The sequence below is a fragment of the Salmo salar genome, chromosome ssa09 (assembly GCF_905237065.1).
Source record: "Salmo salar chromosome ssa09, Ssal_v3.1, whole genome shotgun sequence".
In the NCBI taxonomy this organism is placed as follows: Eukaryota; Metazoa; Chordata; class Actinopteri; order Salmoniformes; family Salmonidae; genus Salmo; species Salmo salar.
Window position 1 is genome coordinate 145,981,373 of NC_059450.1, and position 24,229 is coordinate 146,005,601.

Here is a 24,229-nt window from a genome sequence, read left to right on the forward strand (position 1 = left end):
CCTGCCTCCTCCTGTGGTCCTTTACTAATAAACACCTGCTGCGCCCTGTGCTTGAACCCAGCTCTCTCTCTCCCATCGTGTTCATTACAGAAAACCTCACCAAAAACGACAGATGGATTTCAGCGGAGCTGCAGCTACGTCCAGCCCGACAGGAGGAACGTATCGATGAACTCTGCGACCTCCTTCGCCAGTACGTTCTTGCTTCACCGATATCCAGTGCCACATACTCCTCTTGTTCATCTCCCCCCATATCCATGCCTAATAAATACGACGGCTCCCCAGAGAAATGTCAAGGATTCTGGATGTCTGGATGTCCATATCCATTGGCAACCTACTGGTGGACTGCAGACCTATACAGTCGCCCATGGCCTGCGAGTCTTCCACGCCCTTCTCTCGTCCACCATGGTCCAACAGCACTGAACCCATGCAGCTCGGCCGTGCCCCTCTCACGCCTGCTGAGAGACTCCGGAGGTCACGTGAAACCCTGTTCCTCTATTGTGGAGAGAGTAACCCCCTACTCAATAGCTGCCCCCCTCCCCCCCACGAAGGGCTAACCACAACCCCTCCACTTCCACCCGGTTAAGCACCTGTACGTTTTTGAATATTACCCAAAGGCAGTTTGGTATCCCGGCTCTTTCTGCTAATGGGGTCACTCAGTTTGTGGAGGGACGAGTGGACTCGGGGGCCGCAGGTAATTTAATTGATGAACAATTGGCACAACAGTTAAGAGTCAAACTAATCCCTGTTAATCCTCCCTTTAGGATTAATGTGCTGGATGGACAACCGCTCAGAACTGGTCTTGTGACTTGCATGCCCGAAAGTATCACTCCTCAGATTGGCCTCCTTCACTCTGAGGTCATTCAGTTAATGGTGTTGTCTTCGCCTAAAGAACCCCTCATCCTCGGTCACCCCTGGCTAAGCCTTCACGACACTGCCATCTCCTGGTGGCAAAGGGAACTGCTGTCAAGGTCTCCCTCCTGTTTCACGAACTGCTTCAATCTACCCTTCAAGCCACCTCTATAGAAGGATCGGAGTCCGCCATTCCAACCCACATCCCACCTGTATATGCCCAGTTCCAGAGTGTCCTCAGTCCATTCTGCCCCCTCATCACCCGGAGGACTGTGTGATCGACCTCCTTCCTGGGGCATCGCCCCTTAAGGGTCGGATCTACCCCTTGTCCATTCCAGAGAATGAGGCTATGGACACCTATATAGAAGAGGCCCTCAACATGGGATTCATCCGTCCATCCACGTCTCCGGCTGCATCCATTTTTTTTTTGTAAAAAAAAAGGATGGTAGTCTCCGTCCCTGCATAGATTACCGACCCCTCAATGACCTTACCATCAAGAATCGCTTGCCTCTTTCTCTGATTCCGGCCGCACTAGAACAAGTTGGACAGGCTACCATCTACTCCAAACTGGACCTACGTAGTGCTTACAACCTGGTCCGTATCCGAAGTGGGGATGAGTGGAAGACGGTGTTAATCATCGTTAGGGGTCACTACGAATACCTGGTTACGCCCTATGGTCTCACCAATGCTCCCTCAGTCTTCCAGTCCTTCATGAATGAAGTTTTCCAGGACATGAACCAACCAGTTCCTCATCGTGTACATTGACGATATCTTGATCTACTCTCACTCCATTGCAGAACACGCACAGCATGTGCAACAGGTCCTCCAATGGCTACAGGATCACCATCTTTATGTCAAGGCTGAGAAGAGCGCCTTTCGCGTTACTACGGTAACCTTCCTAGGTTTCGTGTTGACACCAGGAGGGGTTAACATGGACAAAGGCAAAGTCACGGCTGTCTTAACTGGCCCAAACCTACCACCATAAAGGAACTACAACGTTTCCTAGGATTTTCCAACTACTACCGTCGGTTCATCCGAAACTGCAGCAGCACAACCGCTCCCCTCTCAGCTCTTACCAGTCAGAAAACCTGTACACTGTGGTGCCACTGGTTAGAGGGAGCTCATCACCCATTTCTTGTCCTTACCGACCACCGCAATTTGGAGCACTTAATAAGTGCTAAGAGGCTCAACCCCCAGATAGGCTTGCTGAGCACTCTTCTTCACCCGCTTCAACTTCACCGTCACCTATCTTCCTGGCAATAAAAATGTGAAGGCTGATTCCTTATCCGTCTATTTGATTCCCCTTCCTCTAACCCAGCTCCCAAGCCCATCCTGCCTCAGTCTTGTGTCGTGGGACCCATACAGTGGGAAACCCAATCAGTGGTACAAGAGGCCCTACGCCACAACCCAGCACCTCGAGACACCCCTGCAGGCAAGACCTACATTCTGGTGTCCGTCAGACCCCAACTAATGCAGTGGTGCCATACCTCGCTGAGTTCTGGCCAGCCTGGGATCACCCGGACCACAGAGCTACTGACACGCACATTCTGGTGGCCATCCCTAACAGCAGACGTCCAAGATTACGTTCTTTCCTGTCCCATCTGTGCATCGGCAAATAGCTCTCGCCAACTACCTACAGGTAAGCTCGAGCCTTTACCTACACTACACAGACCATGGTCCCACATTACCATGGATTTCCTCACTGATCTGCCAGACTCTTCGGGCTTCACTACTATTCTAGTGGTAGTGGACCGGTTCTCCAAGATGTGCCAACTCATCCCCTTTCCACATCTATCTAATGCCATGGAAATGGCCAAGTGCAAGGTCCAACGGGTGTTTCGTCTGAATGGGATCCCGGAAGACATTGTTTCAGATCGGGGACCCCAGTTCGTCTCCAGGGTGTGGCGAGCCTTCTGCAACCGACTGGGGGTCTCCATCAGCCTATCCTCCAGATACCATCCCCAAACCAATGGGCAGACGGAACGCCTGAATCAGGAAATAGGGAAGTACCTTCACCAACACTGCACCCATCAACCACACAAGTTGAGTTCTTATCTAGCCTGGGCCAAAAACGCAGAGAACTCCCTGGTGCATTCCTCACTCCATCTCACTCTTTTTCAGAGTGTCCTCAGATACCAACCCCCCATGTTCCCATGGGAGGCAGAGCCCGGAACTGTGCCTGCCGTCGATGATTGAGTGGTTTCATTGGAGAGAGCAGGTTTGGGAGACCACACATCAGCACAGGCATCAAGCTTCCCTCTCCCAGAAACGGTTCGCCAACCTCCTCCACTCTTTCACCCTGGGCAACATATGTGGCTCTCTACCCAGGCCATCCGGCTTCGTGACCCCTGAAAAAAGTTCAGTCCCCGGTTCATTGGTCCCCGGTTCATTGGTCCCTTCAAAATAACACACCGCATCAATCCTGTCACCTACCATCTCCAGTTGCCCCGCCATTACCGGATCTCCTCATCCTTCCATGTGTCCCTTCTAAAGCCTGTGATGTACAGCCCTCTCCATCCTCCAGTGGTGCACCCCCTCCATTTGACAAAGGCGGTGTACCGGCTGATTCCGTCCAAGCCCTCCTTGAATCCAAGAGCCTGGGTGGTTGCATCCACTACCTGGTGGATTGGGAGGGGTACAGACCCAAAGAACGGTACCCGCCCAGGACATCCTCGAACCAGCCATGATTCTGGCTTTCCACCGTCAGCTCCACGTCTCCGGGGGAGGCCCCCCTGCTCAGCTTCCTAGGCCACCGTGGAGGGGGGGGGGGGAGGCTACTGTGACGTCTGCTTCCAACTTACACTCTCAACCACATCACCTGAATTCTGATCACCTGTTCACACACCTGTATGTCATCATCACACACTATTTAGTTCAGTTCTTTGCACCCCATCATTGTGAGGTATTGTTTGTTTTGTGGCACACTTCTATTCGGAGCTCTGGTTTTCTGCAATTTTCTCCTCCTGTGTATGATAGTTTTTGCCTATTCCCTGCCTGTACTTTCGCCTATCGGATATCCTTTATCAACCTATTGCCTGATCTCCCGGATGACGTTACGAGCCTTTTCCCTGCCTGTACTGTTGCCTGTTTGCAACCCCTGTGTATGACCTTCTGCCTGCCCCTGGACCCAGCTACTTGCCTCCTCCTGTGGTCCTTTACAATAAACACCTGCTGCGCCCTGTGCTTGAACCCAGCTCTCTGTCTCCCATCGTGTTCATTACAATGAGTCAGCACTCTAAAGAATAATCTCAATGGCAGTTTTTTGCACTCAGATTGTTACCCTTCTGGTCACTTTATTTTTCCTGTAATCAACAATTACATTTATTATTACTAAAATTGCTGGGTACAATTTGAAACTTAAAAAATGATCAGTTACTTGAATATTTGGACAAGTGTATTCTCCATTGGCTAACCAAGTTCCCTAATGATTTACTTACAATAGGTGGGGATTAGAATATTGCTCTGAATCATTTAATTGATAGATAGCTTCCGGGACAGTCAACTTCTGTGAAGACAAGTTTGAGGCAGTTTATAGAAAGGTATAGAAAGGTTTTACAGATATTTGAAGAGTAAAGTTTCCTAATGACAGGTCTTTCACTTGGCGTAGTAAGGCACGCTCCACACAATCACGCATTGATTTTTGGTTGGTATTGAATATTTTTTATGAAGAGTATTTCTGTTAACATCCTGGCCACTCCCCTTACTGACCATAGAGATAATTACACTGTGTACAAAACATGACATCGACCCAGTGCAAGGGAGTCAGTGCAAATAAAAAGGGGGTCTGAAGAAGACAATAGATTTAAGTGCATTTGAACAGGGTATAGTAGTAGGTGGCATGTGCACCGGTTTGAGTGAGTCAAGAACTGCAAAGCTGCAGGTTTTTCACGCTCTACAGTTTCCCATGTGTATAAAGAATGGTCCACCACCCAAAGGACATTCAGCCAACATGACACAACTGTGGGAAGCATTGGAGTCAACATGGACCAGCATCCCTGTGGAACGCTTTCGACACCTTGTAGTCCATGCCCTGATGAATTGAGGCTGAACTGGGGGCAAAAGGTTTTGCAACTCATCATTACGATAGTGTTCCTAAAGTTTTGTACGCTCAGTGTATATTTGACTCTGTGAAGAACAATCTCAGCTAACGCTCAACACACAGAGTGCCTTCAGAAAATATTCACACCCCTCAACCTTTTCCACATTTTGTTGTGTTACAGCCTGAATTTAAAAAATGATTACATTGAGATGTGTTACTGGCTTACACATAATACACCATAATGTCGAAGTGGAATTATGTTTTTAGAAATATTTACAAATTCATAAAAAATCAAAAGCTGAAATGTCTTGAATCAATAAGTATTCAACCCCTTTGTTATGGGAAGCCTAAATAAGTTCAGGAGTAAACATTTGCTTAACAAGTCACAAAATAAGTTGCAAGTTGATGGGATGCTGGCCTTCTAGGCGGAGTTCCTCTGTCCAGTGTCTGTATTAATTTGCCCATCTTAATCTTTTCTTTTTATTGGCCAGTCTGAGATATGGCTTTTTCTTTGCTAATCTGCCTAGAAGGCCAGCATCCCAGAGTTGCCTCTTCACTGTTGACGTTGAGACTGGTGTTTTGCGGGTACTATTTAATGAAGCTGCCAGTTGAGGACTTGTGAGGTGTCTGTTTCTCAAACTAGACACTCTAATGTACTTGTCCTCTTGCTTAGTTGTGCACCAGGGCCTCCCATTCCTCTTTCTATTCTGGTTAGAGCAAGTTTGCTCTGTTCTGTGAAGGGAGTAGTATACAGCATTGTACCAGATCTTCAGTTTCTTGGCAATTTCTCACATGGAATAGCCTTCATTTCTCAGAACAACAATAGACTGACGAGTTTGTTTCTGGCCATTTTGAGCCTGTAATCGAACCCACAAATGCTGATGCTCCAGATACTCAACTAGTCTAAAGAAGGCCAGTTTTATTGCTTCTTTAATACGTTTTCAGCTGTGCTAACATAATTGCAAAATGGTTTTCTAATGATCAATTAGCCATTTAAAATGCTAAACTTGATTTAGCTAACACAACATGCCATTGGACAGGAGTGATGGTTGCTGATAATGGACCTCTGTATGCCTATGTAGATATTCTATAAAAATCTGCCGTTTCCAGCTACAATAGTCATTTACAACATTAACAATGTCTACACTGTATTTCTGATCAATTTGAGGTTATTTTAATGGACAAAAAAATTTGCTTTTCTTTCAAAAACAAGAACATTTCTAAATGACCCCAAACTGTTGAACGGTAGTGTATTTTCATCTTTTTTGTATTACTTTCTTTGTTTTCAGGCCCACAGGGAATGGGTGGTATGGGGGAGATGGTGGACCTATGTACTTTTTGAAGATTATTGCCTGTCTGTCATTTGCAATCACAGGGGGGAAAAATAAGGAAATAATAAAAAGTTGGTCCTGTTGAAAGTCTTTCAGAGGAGGAAAAATCTGTTCTGATTTATCTACAACACGAGTTGGATCATATGTTTCAAAAACAAGGACATTTCTAAGTGACCCCTGTGGTGGCTAATTTCTGCATTACCAAATGAGGAGAGTTACAAACTTCACACACCAGTCAGAGTTATACGTAAACTACATTTTCAATAATTAAGATGCTTTTGCAAAAGCCCTTTGACTTTCAATGATGCACTATCTCTAATGAACTATTGAAAAAGTGATTACACAAAAGTACAAAGATCTTTTATACCCAAGATCCACCCCTCTCAACGTACATGACGAACAACAGATCTTAGGAACCGTTCACATAGGGACCTTCTACTTTAGAAAGGAGTATCCCTTAGCCAGATAACATTCGCTATAAATTATTGTTCAGTTTAGTCCCTAATGACGAGGTTCTAATCTCGTTCCTGGTACTTCATAGTACAAAAACACCATCTCATCCAATGGCATATATCAATTGTCAACTCTAGATACTCCCATCTCAAGTAAACCCCCTCTTGATCCCACTCCTGGACAAGCTCACTGAGGGGAGTGACTTGCGCACAGACATTGTGGAGAAAAATAATTGGTTCCCCATTAATCACGCCATCCCTTCACATGGTTTAACCACTTGACGGTCGCCTAGGATAGGGGGCGCTACAGCGATTTTTGAAAAAAATGTGTGCCCATTTTAAACGGCCTCCTACGCAAACTCAGAAGCTAGGATATGCATATAATTAATACTTGTGGATAGGAAACACCCTAAAGTTTCTAAAACTGTTTGAATGGTGTCTGTGAGTATAACAGAACTCATATGGCAGTCAAAACCCTGAGACAGATCGTAACAGGAAGTGGAATTCTGAATTGCGAACTCAACTTCATCACTTTCCCTATAAATCACACCGTGAGCAATGGTTCATTGAGCACTTCCTATTGCTTCCACTAGATGTCCCCAGTCTTTACAAAGTAGTTTGAGCCTTCTACTGTGAAAACTGACACAATGAGAGTCTGTGGAACGTGGTCACATGAGGAGGGCCATCACCATTATGACGCCGGCGCCCCTGGCTACCCTCCCCTTTCGAAACGTTTTGAAAGACAATGCAATCGTCCCCCTTGAATGTTATTGGAGCTCTGGTTAAAAAAGGCCCTAAAGATTTATTTTATAAAACGTTTGACATGTTTGAACGAACCTAAATAAATAAAAAATGCATTTTATTGAAAGAGGAGTCCCGCGGCCGACGGAGCTTTTGGAGCAGCCTTCAGAACGCGCTAACAAGAACAAGCTATTGGGACGTAAAGGATTAACTTTTTCGAACGAAAATACATTTGTTGTGGACCTGGGATTCCTGGAAGTGCTTTCTGATGAAGATAATCAAAGGTAAGGGATTATTGACAATAGTATACAAGAGTAGATTTGATATGCGATTGTTCCAAGATGGCGCTGACCTGTAACGGTAGCCTATTTTTCTGAGTATTGCATCCCCTTTTATCGCAAAGTGTGATTACCCAGTAAAGTTATTTTTAAATCTGGCATTACAGGTGCTTTCAAGAGATATTCATCTATAAATCTTAGAATGGCAATATTACATTTTAAAAATGTTTTCGAATAGTAATTTAGTAAATTGTAGCGCTGTTTCACCGGATGCATTTGAGGGAAAATAGTTAGTCAACGTCACGCGCCGATGTAAAATGCTGTTTTTATATATAAATATGAACTTTATCGAACAAAAGAATGCATGTATTGTGTAACATGATGTCCTAGGAGTGTCATCTGATGAAGATTGTCAAAGGTTAGTGCTGCATTTAGCTGTTTTTTGGTTATTTGTGATGCATGTGGTTGGTCGGAAAATGGCTATGTGGCTACTTTTACGATATACTCCTCTAACATAATCTAATGTTTTGCTTTTGCTGTAAAGCCTTTTTGAAATCGGACAACGTGGTTCGATTCAGGAGAGGTGTATCTATAAAACAATATAACATAGTCCTTTATTTGGAGAAAAAAAAATGTTAAATTTCGTTATGCTAATGGCGATAGGATTTTTCGCTGGATGTCCGCTGGAGCCCGACCAGGGGTTAAGAATAGGTAAAGACACATTCACATATGAAGACAATGTTCCATTCTGTCCTCTTCAGGGACATGTAAAAGAGAAGCCTGACCTCTCCCCTCTCTGGGCCCCAAGTGACTGAGCCCCAGCTAAGGGAAAAGTGCAACTAAAAGTCACCAGAGTCCAAAGGGATACTTTCTAATGACAAGTATCTCACATAAACATATTATGCTAATAAAACATCTTAATTATCTATGTTACCCAACTAATTCTGATTCATCCGCCACACCCCAAACTTTGGACGGTAGTGTATATATATACACAGTTGAAGTCGGAAGTATACATAGACTTAGGTTGGAGTCATTATTAAAACTTGATTTTCAACCAGTCCACAAATTTCTTGTTAACAAACAATAGATTTGGCAAGTTGGTTAGGAGATCTACTTTCTGCATGACACAAGTCATTTTTCCAACAATTGTTTACAGATTATTTCACTTATAATTCACTGTATGACAATTCCAGTGAGTCAGAAGTTTACATACACTAATTTGACTGTGCCTTTAAGCAGCTTGGAAAATTCCAGAAAATGATGTAACGGCTTTAGAAGCTTCTGAAAGGCTAATTGACATAATTTGAGTAAATTGGAGGTGTACCTGTGGATGTATTTCAAGGCCTACATATAGCTGAATGCCTCTTTGCTTGACATCATGGGAAAATCAAAAGAAATCAGCCCCCAAAAAATTGTAGACCTCCGCAAGTCTGGTTCATCCTCGGGAGCAATTTCCAAACACCTGAAGGTACCACGTTCATCTATACAAACAATAGTACGCAACTATAAACACCATGGGACCACGCAGCTGTCAATTCCAGAATAACAGCAAAGGACCTTGTGAAGATGCTGCAGGAAACAGGTACAAAAGTATTTATATCCACAGTAAAAACGAGTCCTATATCGACATAACCTGAAAGGCCGCTCAGCAAGGAAGAAGCCAGTGCTCCAAAACCGCCATAAAAAAGCCAGACTATGGTTTGCAACTGCACATGGGGACAAAGATCGTACATTTTCGAGAAATGTACTCTGGTCTGATGAAACAAAAATAGAACTGTTCGGCCATAATGACCATTGTTATGTTTGGAGGAAAAAGGGGGATGCTTGCAGCCGAAGAACACCATCCAAACCATGAAGCACAGGGGTGGCAGCATCATGTTGTGGGGGTGCTTTGCTGCAGGAAGGACTGTTGCACTTCACAAAATAGATGGCATTATGAGGCAGGATAATTACGTGGATATATTGAAGCAACATCTCAAGACATCAGTCAGGAAGTTAAAGCTTGGTCACAAATGGGTCTTCCAAATGGACAATGACCCCAAGCACACTTCCAAAGTTGTGGCAAAATGGTTTAAGGACAACAAAGTCAAGGTATTGGAGTGGACATCACAAAGCCCTGACCTCAATCCTATAGAACATTTGTGGGCAGAACTGAAAAAGCGTGTGCAAGCAAGAAGGCCTACAAACCTGACTCAGTTACACCAGCTCTGTCAGGAGGAATGGGCCAAAATTCACCTGACTTGTGGAAGGCTACCCAAAACGTTTCACCCAAGTTAAACAATTTAAAGGCAATGCTACCAAATAGTAATTGAGTGTATGTAAATTTCTGACCCACTGGGAATGTTATGAAAGAAATAAAAGCTGAAATAAATAATTCTCTACTATTATTCTGACATTTCACATTCTTAAAATAAAGTGGTGATCCTAACTGACCTAAAACAGGGATTTTTTACGCGGATTAAATGTCAGCAATTGTGAAAAACTGAGTTTAAATGTATTTGGCTAAGGTGTATGTGAACGTCCGACTTCAACTGTATATATATAGTCACGTCTATCCTTCATATTTATATCCTTCATATATATATATATATATATGAAGGATATAAATATGAAGGATAGACGTGACTGAGGTGAGGGAGACAAATTATCAAATAAAGATTTTTGGCAATTATTGTTTTTGGTGACAATCCTTTTTGAAGTCAGCATATTTTGCTTTATGGTTTGCATGCTATCACAAAAAAGTATTATGGTAGTGAATTGCTCTTAAATTGTTATATTCAGCTTTATGCTAGCAAGGAAAGTTAGCCTACAAAGCTGGAAGCTACCTGTGCTTCATTGCATTGTAAAGTGTTCAAGACATTATTTTGCTGGCAGTAATGAACAGTTTCAACATTTATACGTGTCGTGTTGCATTATTCAAGTGTGTTAACTTCTGTTCAGCATGAGTGGGGAGTTAACATGATGCAGCCCAGACTCCCAGTGAGTTCAGTGGTTCCTCAGGACAGACTAGAGACAGGATGAGAGGGGAGTTAACATGATGCAGCCCAGACTCCCAGTGAGTTCAGTGGTTCCTCAGGACAGACTAGAGACAGGATGAGAGGGGAGTTAACATGATGCAGCCCAGACTCCCAGTGAGTTCAGTGGTTCCTCAGGACAGACTAGAGACAGGATGAGAGGGGAGTTAACATGATGCAGCCCAGACTCCCAGTGAGTTCAGTGGTTCCTCAGGACAGACTAGAGACAGGATGAGAGGGGAGTTAACATGATGCAGCCCAGACTCCCAGTGAGTTCAGTGGTTCCTCAGGACAGACTAGAGACAGGATGAGAGGGGAGTTAACATGATGCAGCCCAGACTCCCAGTGAGTTCAGTGGTTCCTCAGGACAGACTAGAGACAGTATGAGAGGGGAGTTAACATGATGCAGCCCAGACTCCCAGTGAGTTCAGTGGTTCCTCAGGACAGACTAGAGACAGGATGAGAGGGGAGTTAACATGATGCAGCCCAGACTCCCAGTGAGTTCAGTGCTTCCTCAGGACAGACTAGAGACAGGATGAGAGGGGAGTTAACATGATGCAGCCCAGACTCCCAGTGAGTTCAGTGGTTCCTCAGGACAGACTAGAGTCAGGATGAGAGGGGAGTTAACATGATGCAGCCCAGACTCCCAGTGAGTTCAGTGGTTCCTCAGGACAGACTAGAGACAGTATGAGTGGGGAGTTAACATGATGCAGCCCAGACTCCCAGTGGGTTCAGTGGTTCCTCAGGACAGACTAGAGACAGTATGAGAGGGGAGTTAACATGATGCAGCCCAGACTCCCAGTGAGTTCAGTGGTTCCTCAGGACAGACTAGAGACAGTATGAGAGGGGAGTTAACATGATGCAGCCCAGACTCCCAGTGAGTTCAGTGGTTCCTCAGGACAGACTAGAGACAGGATGAGAGGGGAGTTAACATGATGCAGCCCAGACTCCCAGTGGGTTCAGTGGTTCCTCAGGACAGACTAGAGACAGTATGAGAGGGGAGTTAACATGATGCAGCCCAGACTCCCAGTGAGTTCAGTGGTTCCTCAGGACAGACTAGAGACAGTATGAGAGGGGAGTTAACATGATGCAGCCCAGACTCCCAGTGAGTTCAGTGGTTCCTCAGGACAGACTAGAGACAGGATGAGAGGGGAGTTAACATGATGCAGCCCAGACTCCCAGTGAGTTCAGTGGTTCCTCAGGACAGACTAGAGACAGGATGAGAGGGGAGTTAACATGATGCAGCCCAGACTCCCAGTGGGTTCAGTGGTTCCTCAGGACAGACTAGAGACAGTATGAGAGGGGAGTTAACATGATGCAGCCCAGACTCCCAGTGGGTTCAGTGGTTCCTCAGGACAGACTAGAGACAGGATGAGAGGGGAGTTAACATGATGCAGCCCAGACTCCCAGTGAGTTCAGTGGTTCCTCAGGACAGACTAGAGACAGGATGAGAGGGGAGTTAACATGATGCAGCCCAGACTCCCAGTGAGTTCAGTGGTTCCTCAGGACAGACTAGAGACAGGATGAGAGGGGAGTTAACATGATGCAGCCCAGACTCCCAGTGGGTTCAGTGGTTCCTCAGGACAGACTAGAGACAGTATGAGAGGGGAGTTAACATGATGCAGCCCAGACTCCCAGTGAGTTCAGTGGTTCCTCAGGACAGACTAGAGACAGGATGAGAGGGGAGTTAACATGATGCAGCCCAGACTCCCAGTGAGTTCAGTGGTTCCTCAGGACAGACTAGAGACAGGATGAGAGGGGAGTTAACATGATGCAGCCCAGACTCCCAGTGGGTTCAGTGGTTCCTCAGGACAGACTAGAGACAGTATGAGAGGGGAGTTAACATGATGCAGCCCAGACTCCCAGTGGGTTCAGTGGTTCCTCAGGACAGACTAGAGACAGGATGAGAGGGGAGTTAACATGATGCAGCCCAGACTCCCAGTGAGTTCAGTGGTTCCTCAGGACAGACTACAGCTACCAATGACTAAGTGTAGCAGGCACAGCACGCTCGCGCTATAGGGGGACATCGGCTGCGCTGATAGACAAACTTCATCCACACTCAATGAGTAAAGGACACTAGATACATTTGATAGAAATACCGAATGTAACAAAAATTCTAGTACCGAACCATTTTTTATGTTCTAGTATTGAAAAAGTACAGAAGTTTCGGTATACCGTGGAACATTAGTCTGTAATTATCCAGCTTTCACACAGTCTGAGAGACAGAGACAGAAAGAGAGAGAGCAAGATAGTGAGAGAGTGATACCAAACAACACTGTTTTATCACACAGAGTCCCCAACAGTCCTTGTTTCATATCAGCACCACTGGGCACACAATGGCAGCCCAGTCCGTCAAGATCTCATAATTTCCCTTCGAAATTCGCCGTCTATTTTTTTATGCATTAAATCCACGTGGTTACAGGATATAGGGTTAAAATAGAATCATATCAAAGGTTTAGGTTTAGTCCTGGGAATTGCCAGGGACCTCACAATATAATATTATCACGATACTTAGGTGCCGATACAATATGTATTGTGATTCTCATGATTCTATACAGTATGTATTGTGATTCTCATGATTCTATACAATATGTATTGTGATTCTCATGTTTCTATACAATATGTATTGTGATTCTCATGATTCTATACAGTATGTATTGTGATTTTCATGTTTCTATACAATATGTATTGTAATTCTCATGATTCTATACAGTATGTATTGTGATTCTCATGATTCTATACAATATGTATTGTGATTCTCATGTTTCTATACAATATGTATTGTGATTCTCATGATTCTATACAGTATGTATTGTGATTCTCATGTTTCTATACAATATGTATTGTGATTCTCATGATTCTATACAGTATGTATTGTGATTCTCATGTTTCTATACAATATGTATTGTGATTCTCATGTTTCTATACAATATGTATTGTGATTCTCATGATTCTATACAATATGTATTGTGATTCTCATGTTTCTATACAATATGTATTGTGATTCTCATGATTCTAAACAGTATGTATTGTGATTCTCATGTTTCTATACAATATGTATTGTGATTCTCATGTTTCTATACAATATGTATTGTGATTCTCATGTTTCTATACAATATGTATTGTGATTCTCAAGATTCTATACAGTATGTATTGTGATTCTCATGATTCTATACAATATGTATTGTGATTCGATACTGTGATTTCATTGCGATTTGATGTTCCAAACACATTGCTCACCATATGTCTGCTGCAGAGAGACAAGATAGAACATGAGAAAACAAGTTTTGATTGGTCAGGGAAATAAAACTTGCAATATTGTCAAAACGATACGATATACAGTGCCTTCAGAAAGTATTCACACCCTTAACTTTTTTCACATTTAGTTGTGTTACAGCCTGAAATTAAAATGGATTAAATTACAATTTTTTGTCACTGGCCTACACAAAATACCCCTAAATGTCAAAGTGGAATTCTGTTTATACACATTTTTACAAATTAATAAAATATTAAAAGGTGAAATGTCTTGAGTCAACCCCTTTGTCACGCCTACTCCCGCACCCCCTGTCCAGTGCTCAACATCACCGGTCTACTAACCACTGGTCCTGGCACCATCCTTACACGCACCTGCTCCCCATTATTACGCACACCTGGACGTCATCACCTAGATTACTTTCCCTTTATTTAGCCCTCAGTAGCCTCAGTCATCAGGCAGTATTGGTTTTGTCTCTTTTAGTATGCTTCTCTTGTTTTGTTTATCTGCCTTTTATTATTATTAAACTCACCTTGTGCACCTGCTTCCTGACTCCCAGCAAATATATTACACCTTTTGCTATGGCAAGCCTAAATAAGTTCAGGAGTGAACATGTGCTTAACAAGTCACATAATAAGTTGCATGGACACACTCTGTGTGCAATAATGGTGTATTACATAATTTTTTTATGACTAAAGCAATTCACTTTTTGTTCTGAATACAAAGTGTTATGTTTGGGGCAAATCCAATACACCACATTACTGAGTACCACTCTCCGTATTTTCAAGCATGGTGGTGGCTGCATCATGTTATGGGTATGCTTGTAATCATTAAGGACTGGAGAGATTTAAATGATAAAAAATAAATGGCATGGAGCTAAGCACAGGAAAAATCCTGGTGGAAATTCTGGTTCAGTCTGCTTTCCACCAGACACTGGGAGATGAATTCACCTTCAGCAGGAAAATAACCAAAAACACAAGGCCAGTGAATGATACTGAGTAGCCAAGTTACAGTTTTGACTTAAATCTACTTGAAAAATCTATGGCAAGACCTAAAAATGGTTGTCTATCAATGATGAACAACCAATTTGACAGAGCTTGAAGAATTAAAAAATAAATAATTGGCAAATATTGTACAATCCAGGAGTGCAAAGTTGTTAGAGACTTACTGAGAAAGACTCACAGTTGTAATCGCCACCAAAGGTGATTCTAACATGTATTGACTCATGGGTGTGAATATGTAATATGTACATATGTAAATTAGATATTTAATTTTCAATACATTTGCAAACAGTTCTAAAAACATGTTTTCACTTTGTCATTATGGGGAATTGTGTGTAGATGGGTAAGAAAAGACATAACTAAATGTGGAATAAGTCAAGGGGTATGAATACTTTCTGAAGGCACTGTACCATTCAAAATAATACCCCTATATGTAATTGTATGGATTTGTTTCCACAATCAATAGTTACATTTAGGGATTATTTCCAAGTGGTTAAGGTCAGGGCTATGGTTTGGGGAAGGCTTAAAGCTAAATAATGAACAATTATGCGTTATTACCATCAGGTATCATCAGTATTCACAGTATTCTCGCGGCTTGCTAGATCATTGTGAACTGCGGTGGGGCAGTGGTCTAAGCAGCGCACTCCGTCTCCAAGCATCACCAGTTTGTGCCCAGTGCTGGGCAATCTTTTTTTTCTTATTTTTCTGTGAGCACTGACAAAGGCATATAAGGCATATATCGATGTTCTCAGGACCTTTTCAAGCGTCCGACATCGAAGTATATTTCCAGTGATCAGGCTGGCCCAGTCACAGCCTTCTACAGTCAGAGGGAAGTCACCAACAGTTCTTCATAATTAAATAACAAAGCTGCCCTCAGCCATAGCAGTAGCAGCTAGCGGGAGAGAGTAGTTGAGGATGACTTTGCCAAATTTGGTCTTGATAAGACAGCAGCTGCATCCTTAATTCAACACATACACCAACACACAACGACACTTCATTTCCTTCCCCCATTGCCTTTTTTGATAATGTATTCCATTCCATCTCCAGGCAAGCCAGTAAATGATAGTGTCTTTTCATTTCCCTCTGTTACTCTTGATTCAATTTTCCAAATTAACCACAGAGCTTTAGTCCTCGGGCCAAATTCCACACAGTGGAAATTAGCCTGGCTCAACCGTAGAAAACCAGTTATTGGGCCTCAATATGACACACAACTCTGGGACGATTGAAAGAACGTTTAGACAGAGATTATCTCATAAGAAAGACCAGGTAATCCACATGGAATCCAACTGTTCCAATAGTTCCATTAAACTCCATTTACCAAGATGAGACCCATGGGGATTTCATTAGGTTCACAGTGCAGATGTACTTCCTGACAGATCTGGACATCACATAGACCTCCCTCATTTTATTGTAGACATAGATCAGTCATGTTCTCAAGCCAAGCTCACACAGCAACCCCTTGCCCTCTTGCTATAGTGAATGATAGCCTCATATACACCTCACAGGCGTTGGAGACTTTCTCTATGTGTGTGGTACAAGGTTTGAGTGCACACATACACATACTCTTATCTGGTAGTACTCACAGGCATTTGTGACGGCGAAGCTGTTAGCTGTCTCGATGTTGTCGACATGGGGTACCAGGTTGAATGGAGCCTCTGTGGCATTGGGGCTGGTGTTGTGCAGGAAGATAGCCAATCGAAACGCTGTGTACTCTTGATCCGTGTTCCTGATAAACAGACCACCTAGATGAGGAGAAAAAGAGAGTTGGATTTGAACTGTGCTTCATTGGCACAGGGTGTCTCAAACTTGGTCCTGGGCCGTTTTGGTTTTTGCCCTAGCACTACATTACATTCAAATAACCAACTCATCATCAAGTTTGGATAATTTGAATCAGTTGTATAGTGCTAGGGCAAAAAACTAAACGTGCACCCAGGACCGAGTTTGAGAAACCCTGCATTGGTGGGATATATGGGTGAGAGTGGGATATATGGGAGAGAGTGGAGAGAAAGATATGGTAGAAAATGGGGGGATCGGGAGATATGGCTGAGAGAGCCCCCCTCTCAGCCATAATCTATAGAGAGCGGGAGAGAGTAAGACAGATGGAGAGAGTAAGACAGAGGGAGTAGAGAGAGAGAGGGAGACAGATGGAGAGAGAGAGAGAGAGAGAGAGCGAGAGAGAGGGAGAGAGAGAGAGAGAGAGAGAGAGGGGTAGAGAGGGGAGAGAGGGTAATTGAAAATGAATTGACATAGGGAGAGAGTGAAAGAGACAGAGGAAGAGAAAGAGAGGGAAATAGAGACAGAGGGAGAGAGTAAGACAGAGAGAGAGATACATCAGAAAGTAAGGTGGCAGATGAACAGAGGGAGAGCGGCGGGGAGGGTGAGAGGGAGCAGGGAAATTATGACAGGGGAGGAGGGAGGAAGGGAGAAGGCAAGGAAGGAGGGCATCCGCCTCCAATTGGCATGCCATTCACAAACATCCCAAACATCCCCTCAAATGGCATGCCATTCACAAACATCCCAAACATCCCCTCAAATGGCATGCCATTCACAAACATCACAAACATCCCCTCAAATGGCATGCCATTCACAAACATCACAAACATCACCTCAAATGGCATGCCATTCACAAACATCCCAAACATCACCTCAAATGGCATGCCATTCACACACATCCAAATCATCACCCCAAATGGCATGCAATTCACACACATCCAAATCATCACCCCAAATGGCATGCCATTCACACACATCCCAAACATCCCTTCAAATGACATGCCAGTAAGTAAGTAGTTAAAGCTTGTGTGAGCCAGAACACTGGAGCCTATCTCCTGTTTTTGTAGCACGTGGCAGCTTGGTACGAAAGTACACCCCCTGGATAGGACGCTAGTCTATTGCAGGACCTTGCCCCCAATCTATCTTCTTAACACTGAGTGCCAAGCAGAGATGCATCAAGTCAGATTTTTACAGTCGTTGTTATGACTCGGCCAGGGATTGAAATCACAACCTTCCAATATTAGAGCGGACACTCTAATCACAAGGGCATTCCAAACATCACCTCAAATAACATGTAATTCACAAACAGGTCAAACATCACCTAAAATGACATGTCATTCACCAACATCCCAAATATCCTTTCAAATTACATGTCATTCCCAAACATCCCAAACATCACCTCAAATGACATAATTCACAAACATTCCAAACATCACCTCAAATTACATGTAATTCCCATCAACCCAAACATCACCTAAAATTGTAGGTCATTCAAAGACATCCCAAACATTGCCTCAACTAACATGTCATTCACAGACATCCCAAACGTCGCCTCAACTGACATGTCATTCACAGACATCCCAAACATTGCCTCAACTAACATGTCATTCACAGACATCCCCAACATCACCTCAACTGACATGTCATTCCCAGACATCCAACAGTAGTGCAAAAGAATTCAGACCCCAAGCATAGAGTCTACACTGCTCAGGGTAATACTGAAGCCTGAATGCAACTCACAATCACTGATCTTTCCTCTGCATTAATTACAGGAACACAAGTTTATTTCTAAGCCGTTGAATGCAACATGACATGTTATTTTTACATTCTCCAAGAAATTGATTTCCCTCTGCCTTAAGTTCCATTCCACTTATGAGCATTGAAGCGATACGCAAATGCATTCTCAAGTGAACAGTCATACTGCGTGCTGTCTTGGGCATTTGCTGTGGTGTGTGTGTGTGCGTGCGTGCGTGCGTGCGTGCGTGCGCGCGCGTGGGTGTGTGTGTGTGTATCCAGCAGACCATATAAGCATATTAACTTTATCGGCAGCTCAGTGAAAAGAGCAAGACAGAGTCAGAGGCCAGAGTCTCATTACAGTGCCTCTCCTCCTGCACCCCACAAGGAGTGATGCAGAGCATACATTAACACACACCTCTAGAACAGAGCACTGTGTGTGTGTGTGTGTGTGTGTGTGTGTGTGTGTGTGTGTGTGTGTGTGTGTGTGTGTGTGTGTGTGTGTGTGTGTGTGTGTGTGTGTGTGTGTGTGTGTGTGTGTGTGTGTGTGTGTGTGTGTGTGTGTGTGTGTGTGTGTGTGTGTGTGTGTGTTCGTGTGTGTGTGTGTGTGTGTGTTCGTGTCTGTCAGTGTGTGTGTATGACTGTTATAGGATGGAGTATATAACTGACGAAGGGCAGTGGATCATGTTTAATCTAATAGAAACTTTGATCCGGGTCTAGCCTGTGCTGAAGGTCTCGGATCGGGTAGATAGGGTTATCCTGCTATGTATGGCACCGGAGGATGCTGCAGTGCCGATCTGACTCAGAACAGCACCGTACGGAACATTGCGCGCTAAAACATTCATGAGCGCAGGATACCCATTTTAAACTCCAAATAACGCGAAAGAAGGGAAGAGCGAGACAGAGACGGAAGAAAGCGAGAGAAAGAGAGAGATGGAGACATTTAGCCTTCCGTTCTCACGGCGGGAAAACAATTACCACAATTATGAATAATCATCTGAGTCACATCAGCCGAGAAACATACAAGGTTTTCCCTCTGTAGTCTACATAACGAACAGAAATAACGGCAATGCAAATCCACTTAGATAAATACACATGATTGGAGAAGAAAACCATTTAAAAGATGCCTTAAAACCTCGGCTATAACAGCGCTCTGTTCTAGACGCAGTGTGTATTTTTAAAGGTCTTTAGCCTACTCACCTATCTGAACGCTGCTGGGGAAAGCCCCAGTCGCCAGCCCCCATAGGGCGGAAAACACCCCGAGAAAGTGCGGGTAAATAATCCTCATTTTCCGTCCCTTAACAACTATGGAGATACATAGAGGAGGAGGACACAAGGCGAGAGAGGAGGGAAAAGAGAAGAAGAAGCCCGAGTTTTAGCAATCCATAGTGGTCTTGTTCCCCCCGCAGTGTCCGCTGGCGCTGGAGAGAGATCTGTCAGGCTCGGTAAACGTAGCACATGCAAGATGGGTGGAAGAGAGAGGGAGGGAAGGAGGACAAACTCGCCAGTGGTGAAGAGGGTCTACAGCCTGCATGGAAGGATTGGACATGCGCGCCCTCTCTCTCTCTCTCTCTCTCTCTCTCTCTGTCTCTCTCTCTCTCTCTCTCTCTCTCTCTCTCTCTCTCTCTCTCTCTCTCTCTCTCTCTCTCTCTCTCTCGCTCTCTGTCTCACACACACACACTCTCTCCACCCACCCCTTCTTCAATATCTGTTTTCCCAACCTCTCTTCTTTAACTCGCTATTACGGTAAATCAAACAGCTCCTTTGATAAGGATTCGTCTGGTTTAGACAGCGGAAAGGGCTATAATCGTTAAGTGCGCTGCGGCGGGTCTGTGGCGTGTGTGTGGAGGTGATTCAGGTGCTTTTATGGACAGTGTCCCTTCACAAGTGACAGAGGCCATTATTATTAAACAATCTTTTTGGGGTTTCTATAGCCTGATAATTGCCCCTAAGCACGTAGTCTACCGCATAGGCTACCCCCTACGTGAGTTGTGTGCGGGAATTAATTCCAACTCAAAGCGCGCGCTGTCTCTCCTCCCTCTTTCTCTCACTCTCTCCCTGTATGTGCGTGTTACTTGCACGCACCAATGGGATCTAATCCCTTACTCCCGCCCTGCGCCGTTCTTCCCGCCACAGAGCCATCCGTCTCCTCACACCCATTAGAACGCATGGCTAAACAAGCCCCCTGCGAGAGCAGATGAAGGAGCGTGAGTAGGAGAGAGAGAGTTAGTCGAATAAAACGTGTGTTTTATTTTCTGTCCCGAGTGAGAATATGCCGGTGCAGAGCATCAGCTGTGACTCGCTTCTTATTCATAACCATTAGAGCCGCCGGTAAACCGACAGACTGACAGATGGGCTGGGATCACGGATAGAAACGCTTACTTTTCTCTGAGTAAAACGGAACGCATCTTTCTCTGGTCTCTCAATGACCACAGATTCCTATCTGTGTGGGCGTTAGCCTTCATTCAACCCCGAGCGTAGCTAAATCCTTTCCAGAGTGAAAAGTCTAATAATGGTCCAACTTCACACACAGCATTAGCCTGCCGCTGTCCATGGTGCTGAAACCCCCCTGAGAACCAGGGTAGACTGTAGACTAGCTAGGCTACTGGAGACATAGTATTTCTGTTTTAAACGTTTTGAAGTATACACCTTTAGCACAGCATTCAGCTCATTCAGCTTATGTTTGCCCCAGAGGTATACACAGAGTTGTGAGCAAAGAGTGTTGGCCACAGTGGGCAAAAAAGAGCAGTGACTTTCTATTCCAAATAAGCACATCAGAACGTCTTTGGCTACACCAGAACACTTGTAATTAAGCCTGTGAAGCTGATATGCTAAGGCTTTTGCACTGCATAGAAGATGTATCTATGCCTGGTGTGCAGTCAGTAACTTTGTATAGTGTGTAATGTCTGCTTCCAGCTCACACTCTCAAAACACGTAGATCCCCTGAACGCAGCTCACTCTCCAGATCCCAATCACCTGAATTGTGATCACCTGTTCACACACCTGTATGTCAGTATCACACACTATTTAGTTCAGTTCTTTACACCCCATCATTGTGAGGTATTGTTTGTTTTGTAACACACTTCTATTTGGAGCTCTGTTTTTCCCATAATTTACTCCTCCAGTGTATGATAGTTTTTGCCTGCCTCACTAATGAAGTCTTTTGCCTATTCCCTGCCTGTACTTTAGCCTATCGGATTTCCTTTATCAACCTATTGCCTGATCTCCCGGAGGACGTTACTAGCCTTTTCCCTGTATGGCCTTCTGCCTGTCCCTGGACCCAGCTACCTGCCTCCTCCTGTGTATGACCTTCTGCCTGTCCCTGGACCCAGCTACCTGCCTCCTCCTGTGTATGACCTTCTGCCTGTCCCTGGACCCAGCTACCTGCCTCCTCCTGTGTATGACCTTCTGCCTGTCCCTGGACCCAGCTACCTGCCTCCTGCTGTGTATGACCTTCTGCCTGTCCCTGAACCCAGCTACCTGCCTCCTCCTGTGTATGACCTTCTGCCTGCCCCTGGACCCAGCTACCTGCCCCTGGACCCAGCTACCTGCCTCCTCCTGTGTATGACCTTCTGCCTGCCCCTGGACCCAGCTACCTGCCTCCTCCTGTGTATGACCTTCTGCCTGCCCCTGGACCCAGCTACCTGCCCCTGGACCCAGCTACCTGCCCCTGGACCCAGCTACCTGCCTCCTCCTGTGTATGACCTTCTGCCTGCCCCTGGACCCAGCTACCTGCCTCCTCCTGTGTATGACCTTCTGCCTGCCCCTGGACCCAGCTACCTGCCTCCTGCTGTGTATGACCTTCTGCCTGTCCCTGAACCCAGCTACCTGCCTCCTTCTGTGTATGACCTTCTGCCTGTCCCTGAACCCAGCTACCTGCCTCCTTCTGTGTATGACCTTCTGCCTGTCCCTGAACCCAGCTACCTGCCTCCTCCTGTGTATGGCCTTCTACCTGTCCCTGGACCCAGTTTCCTGCCTCCTGCTGAGTATGACCTTCTGCCTGCCCCTGGACCCAGCTACCTGCCTCCTCCTGTGTATGACCTTCTGCCTGCCCCTGGACCCAGCTACCTGCCTCCTGCTGTGTATGGCCTTCTGCCTGCCCCTGAACCCAGCTACCTGCCTCCTGCTGTGTATGACCTTCTGCCTGTCCCTGAACCCAGCTACCTGCCTCCTGCTGTGTATGACCTTCTGCCTGTCCCTGAACCCAGCTACCTGCCTCCTGCTGAGTATGACCTTCTGCCTGCCCCTGAACCCAGCTACCTGCCTCCTCCTGTGTATGGCCTTCTGCCTGCCCCTGGACCCAGCTACCTGCCTCCTCCTGTGGTCCTTTACAATAAACACCTGCTGCGCCCTGTGTTTGAAACCAGCTCTCTGTCTCCCATCGTGTTCATTACAAATAACTACATAGCCTGCCATACTTGGTGGATGTGAATGAATGGGAAAAGGCTTTCTGCTCAGTATAGACCCAGTAGTTGGTTGAAATCAATGAGCTATTGTTCTCCCTCAGCACCCCTCTCAGCCTGAGAGAGATGACTCTCCTCCTCTGTCACCCTGGACAGCTGAGTCACACACACACACACACACACACTGTCACGCTTGTCGTTGGAAATGGAGGACCAAAACGCAGCAGGTATGTGTATGCTCATCTTGTTTTTTAATAAATACAAAATGAACACCAAAATAACAAAGAACTAGAACGAACGACCAACAAACAGTCTGGCAAAGCATAAAGCTCAACACAGAATAATCACCCACAAATAACAAACACACCCTAATATATGGGACTCTCAATCAAAGGCAGATAGACAACACCTGCCTTCAACTGAGAGTCCCAACCCCAATTAACCAAACATAGAAACAGACATACTAGACAAAATCATAGAATACCTGAAAACCAAACAGTGCCCAAAAACCCCGGAATACTTAAACCAAATGCCCCTTCAACAAAACACACCACCCCGAACCACATAAAACAAATACCCTCTGCCACGTCCTGACCAAACTACAATACCAATTAACCTTATACTGGTCAGGACGTGACACACACACACACACACACACACACACACACACACACACACACACACACACACACACACACACACACACACACACACACACACACACACACACACACACACACACACACACACACACACACACACACCACTAGGAGGGCAGGTAGCCTTGTGCTTAGAGTAACCAAAAGTTATCTGGTATGAATCCCCAAGCCTACAGTTGTGGCCAAAAGTTTTGAGAATGACAGAAATATTAATTTTCACAAAGTCTGCTGCCTCAGTTTGTATGATGGCAATTTGCATATACTCCAGAATGTTTGAGGAGTGATGAGGAGCCATGCAAATGAACTGAATCCCCCCAAAACATTTCCACTGCATTTCAGCCATGTCACAAAAGGACCAGCTGACATCATGTCAGTGATTCTCTCGTTAACACAGGTGTGAGTGTTGACGAGGACAAGGCTGGAGATCACTCTGTCATGCTGATTGAGTTCGAATAACAGACTGGAAGCTTCAAAAGGAGGGTAGTGCTTGGAATCATTGTTCTTCCTCTGTCGACCATGTTACCTGCAAGGAAACACGTGCCGTCATCATTGCTTTGCACAAAAAGGGCTGCACAGACAAGGATATTGCTGCCAGTAGATTGCACCTAAATCAACCATTTATCGGATCATCAGGAACTTCAAGGAGAGCGGTTCAATTGTTGTGAAGAAGGCTTCAGAGCGCCCCAAAAAGTCCATTAA

The 24,229-nt window shown here is 45.0% G+C and overlaps 1 protein-coding gene across 7 annotated transcripts in view; it reads right to left on the minus strand.

Moving 5' to 3' along the window:
* Positions 1 to 20,005, minus strand: part of gria4a (glutamate receptor, ionotropic, AMPA 4a) — a 164,878-nt gene extending 144,873 nt beyond the window's left edge. For 4 of the 7 annotated variants that reach the window (XM_045724768.1, XM_045724771.1, XM_045724773.1 and 1 more), the window contains exons 1-2: positions 19,669 to 20,004; positions 16,545 to 16,703 (exon numbers count right to left, since the gene is read on the minus strand). In XM_045724768.1, coding sequence (XP_045580724.1) covers positions 16,545 to 16,703; positions 19,669 to 19,756 — 247 coding nt within the window. In that variant the 5' untranslated portion in view covers positions 19,757 to 20,004. Of the gene's footprint in view, positions 1 to 16,544; positions 16,704 to 19,668 lie in introns of all 7 variants that reach the window. The other 3 variants (XM_045724769.1, XM_045724770.1, XM_045724772.1) reach the window with 1 other exon arrangement.
* Between the last annotated feature and the right edge of the window lie 4,224 nt (positions 20,006 to 24,229).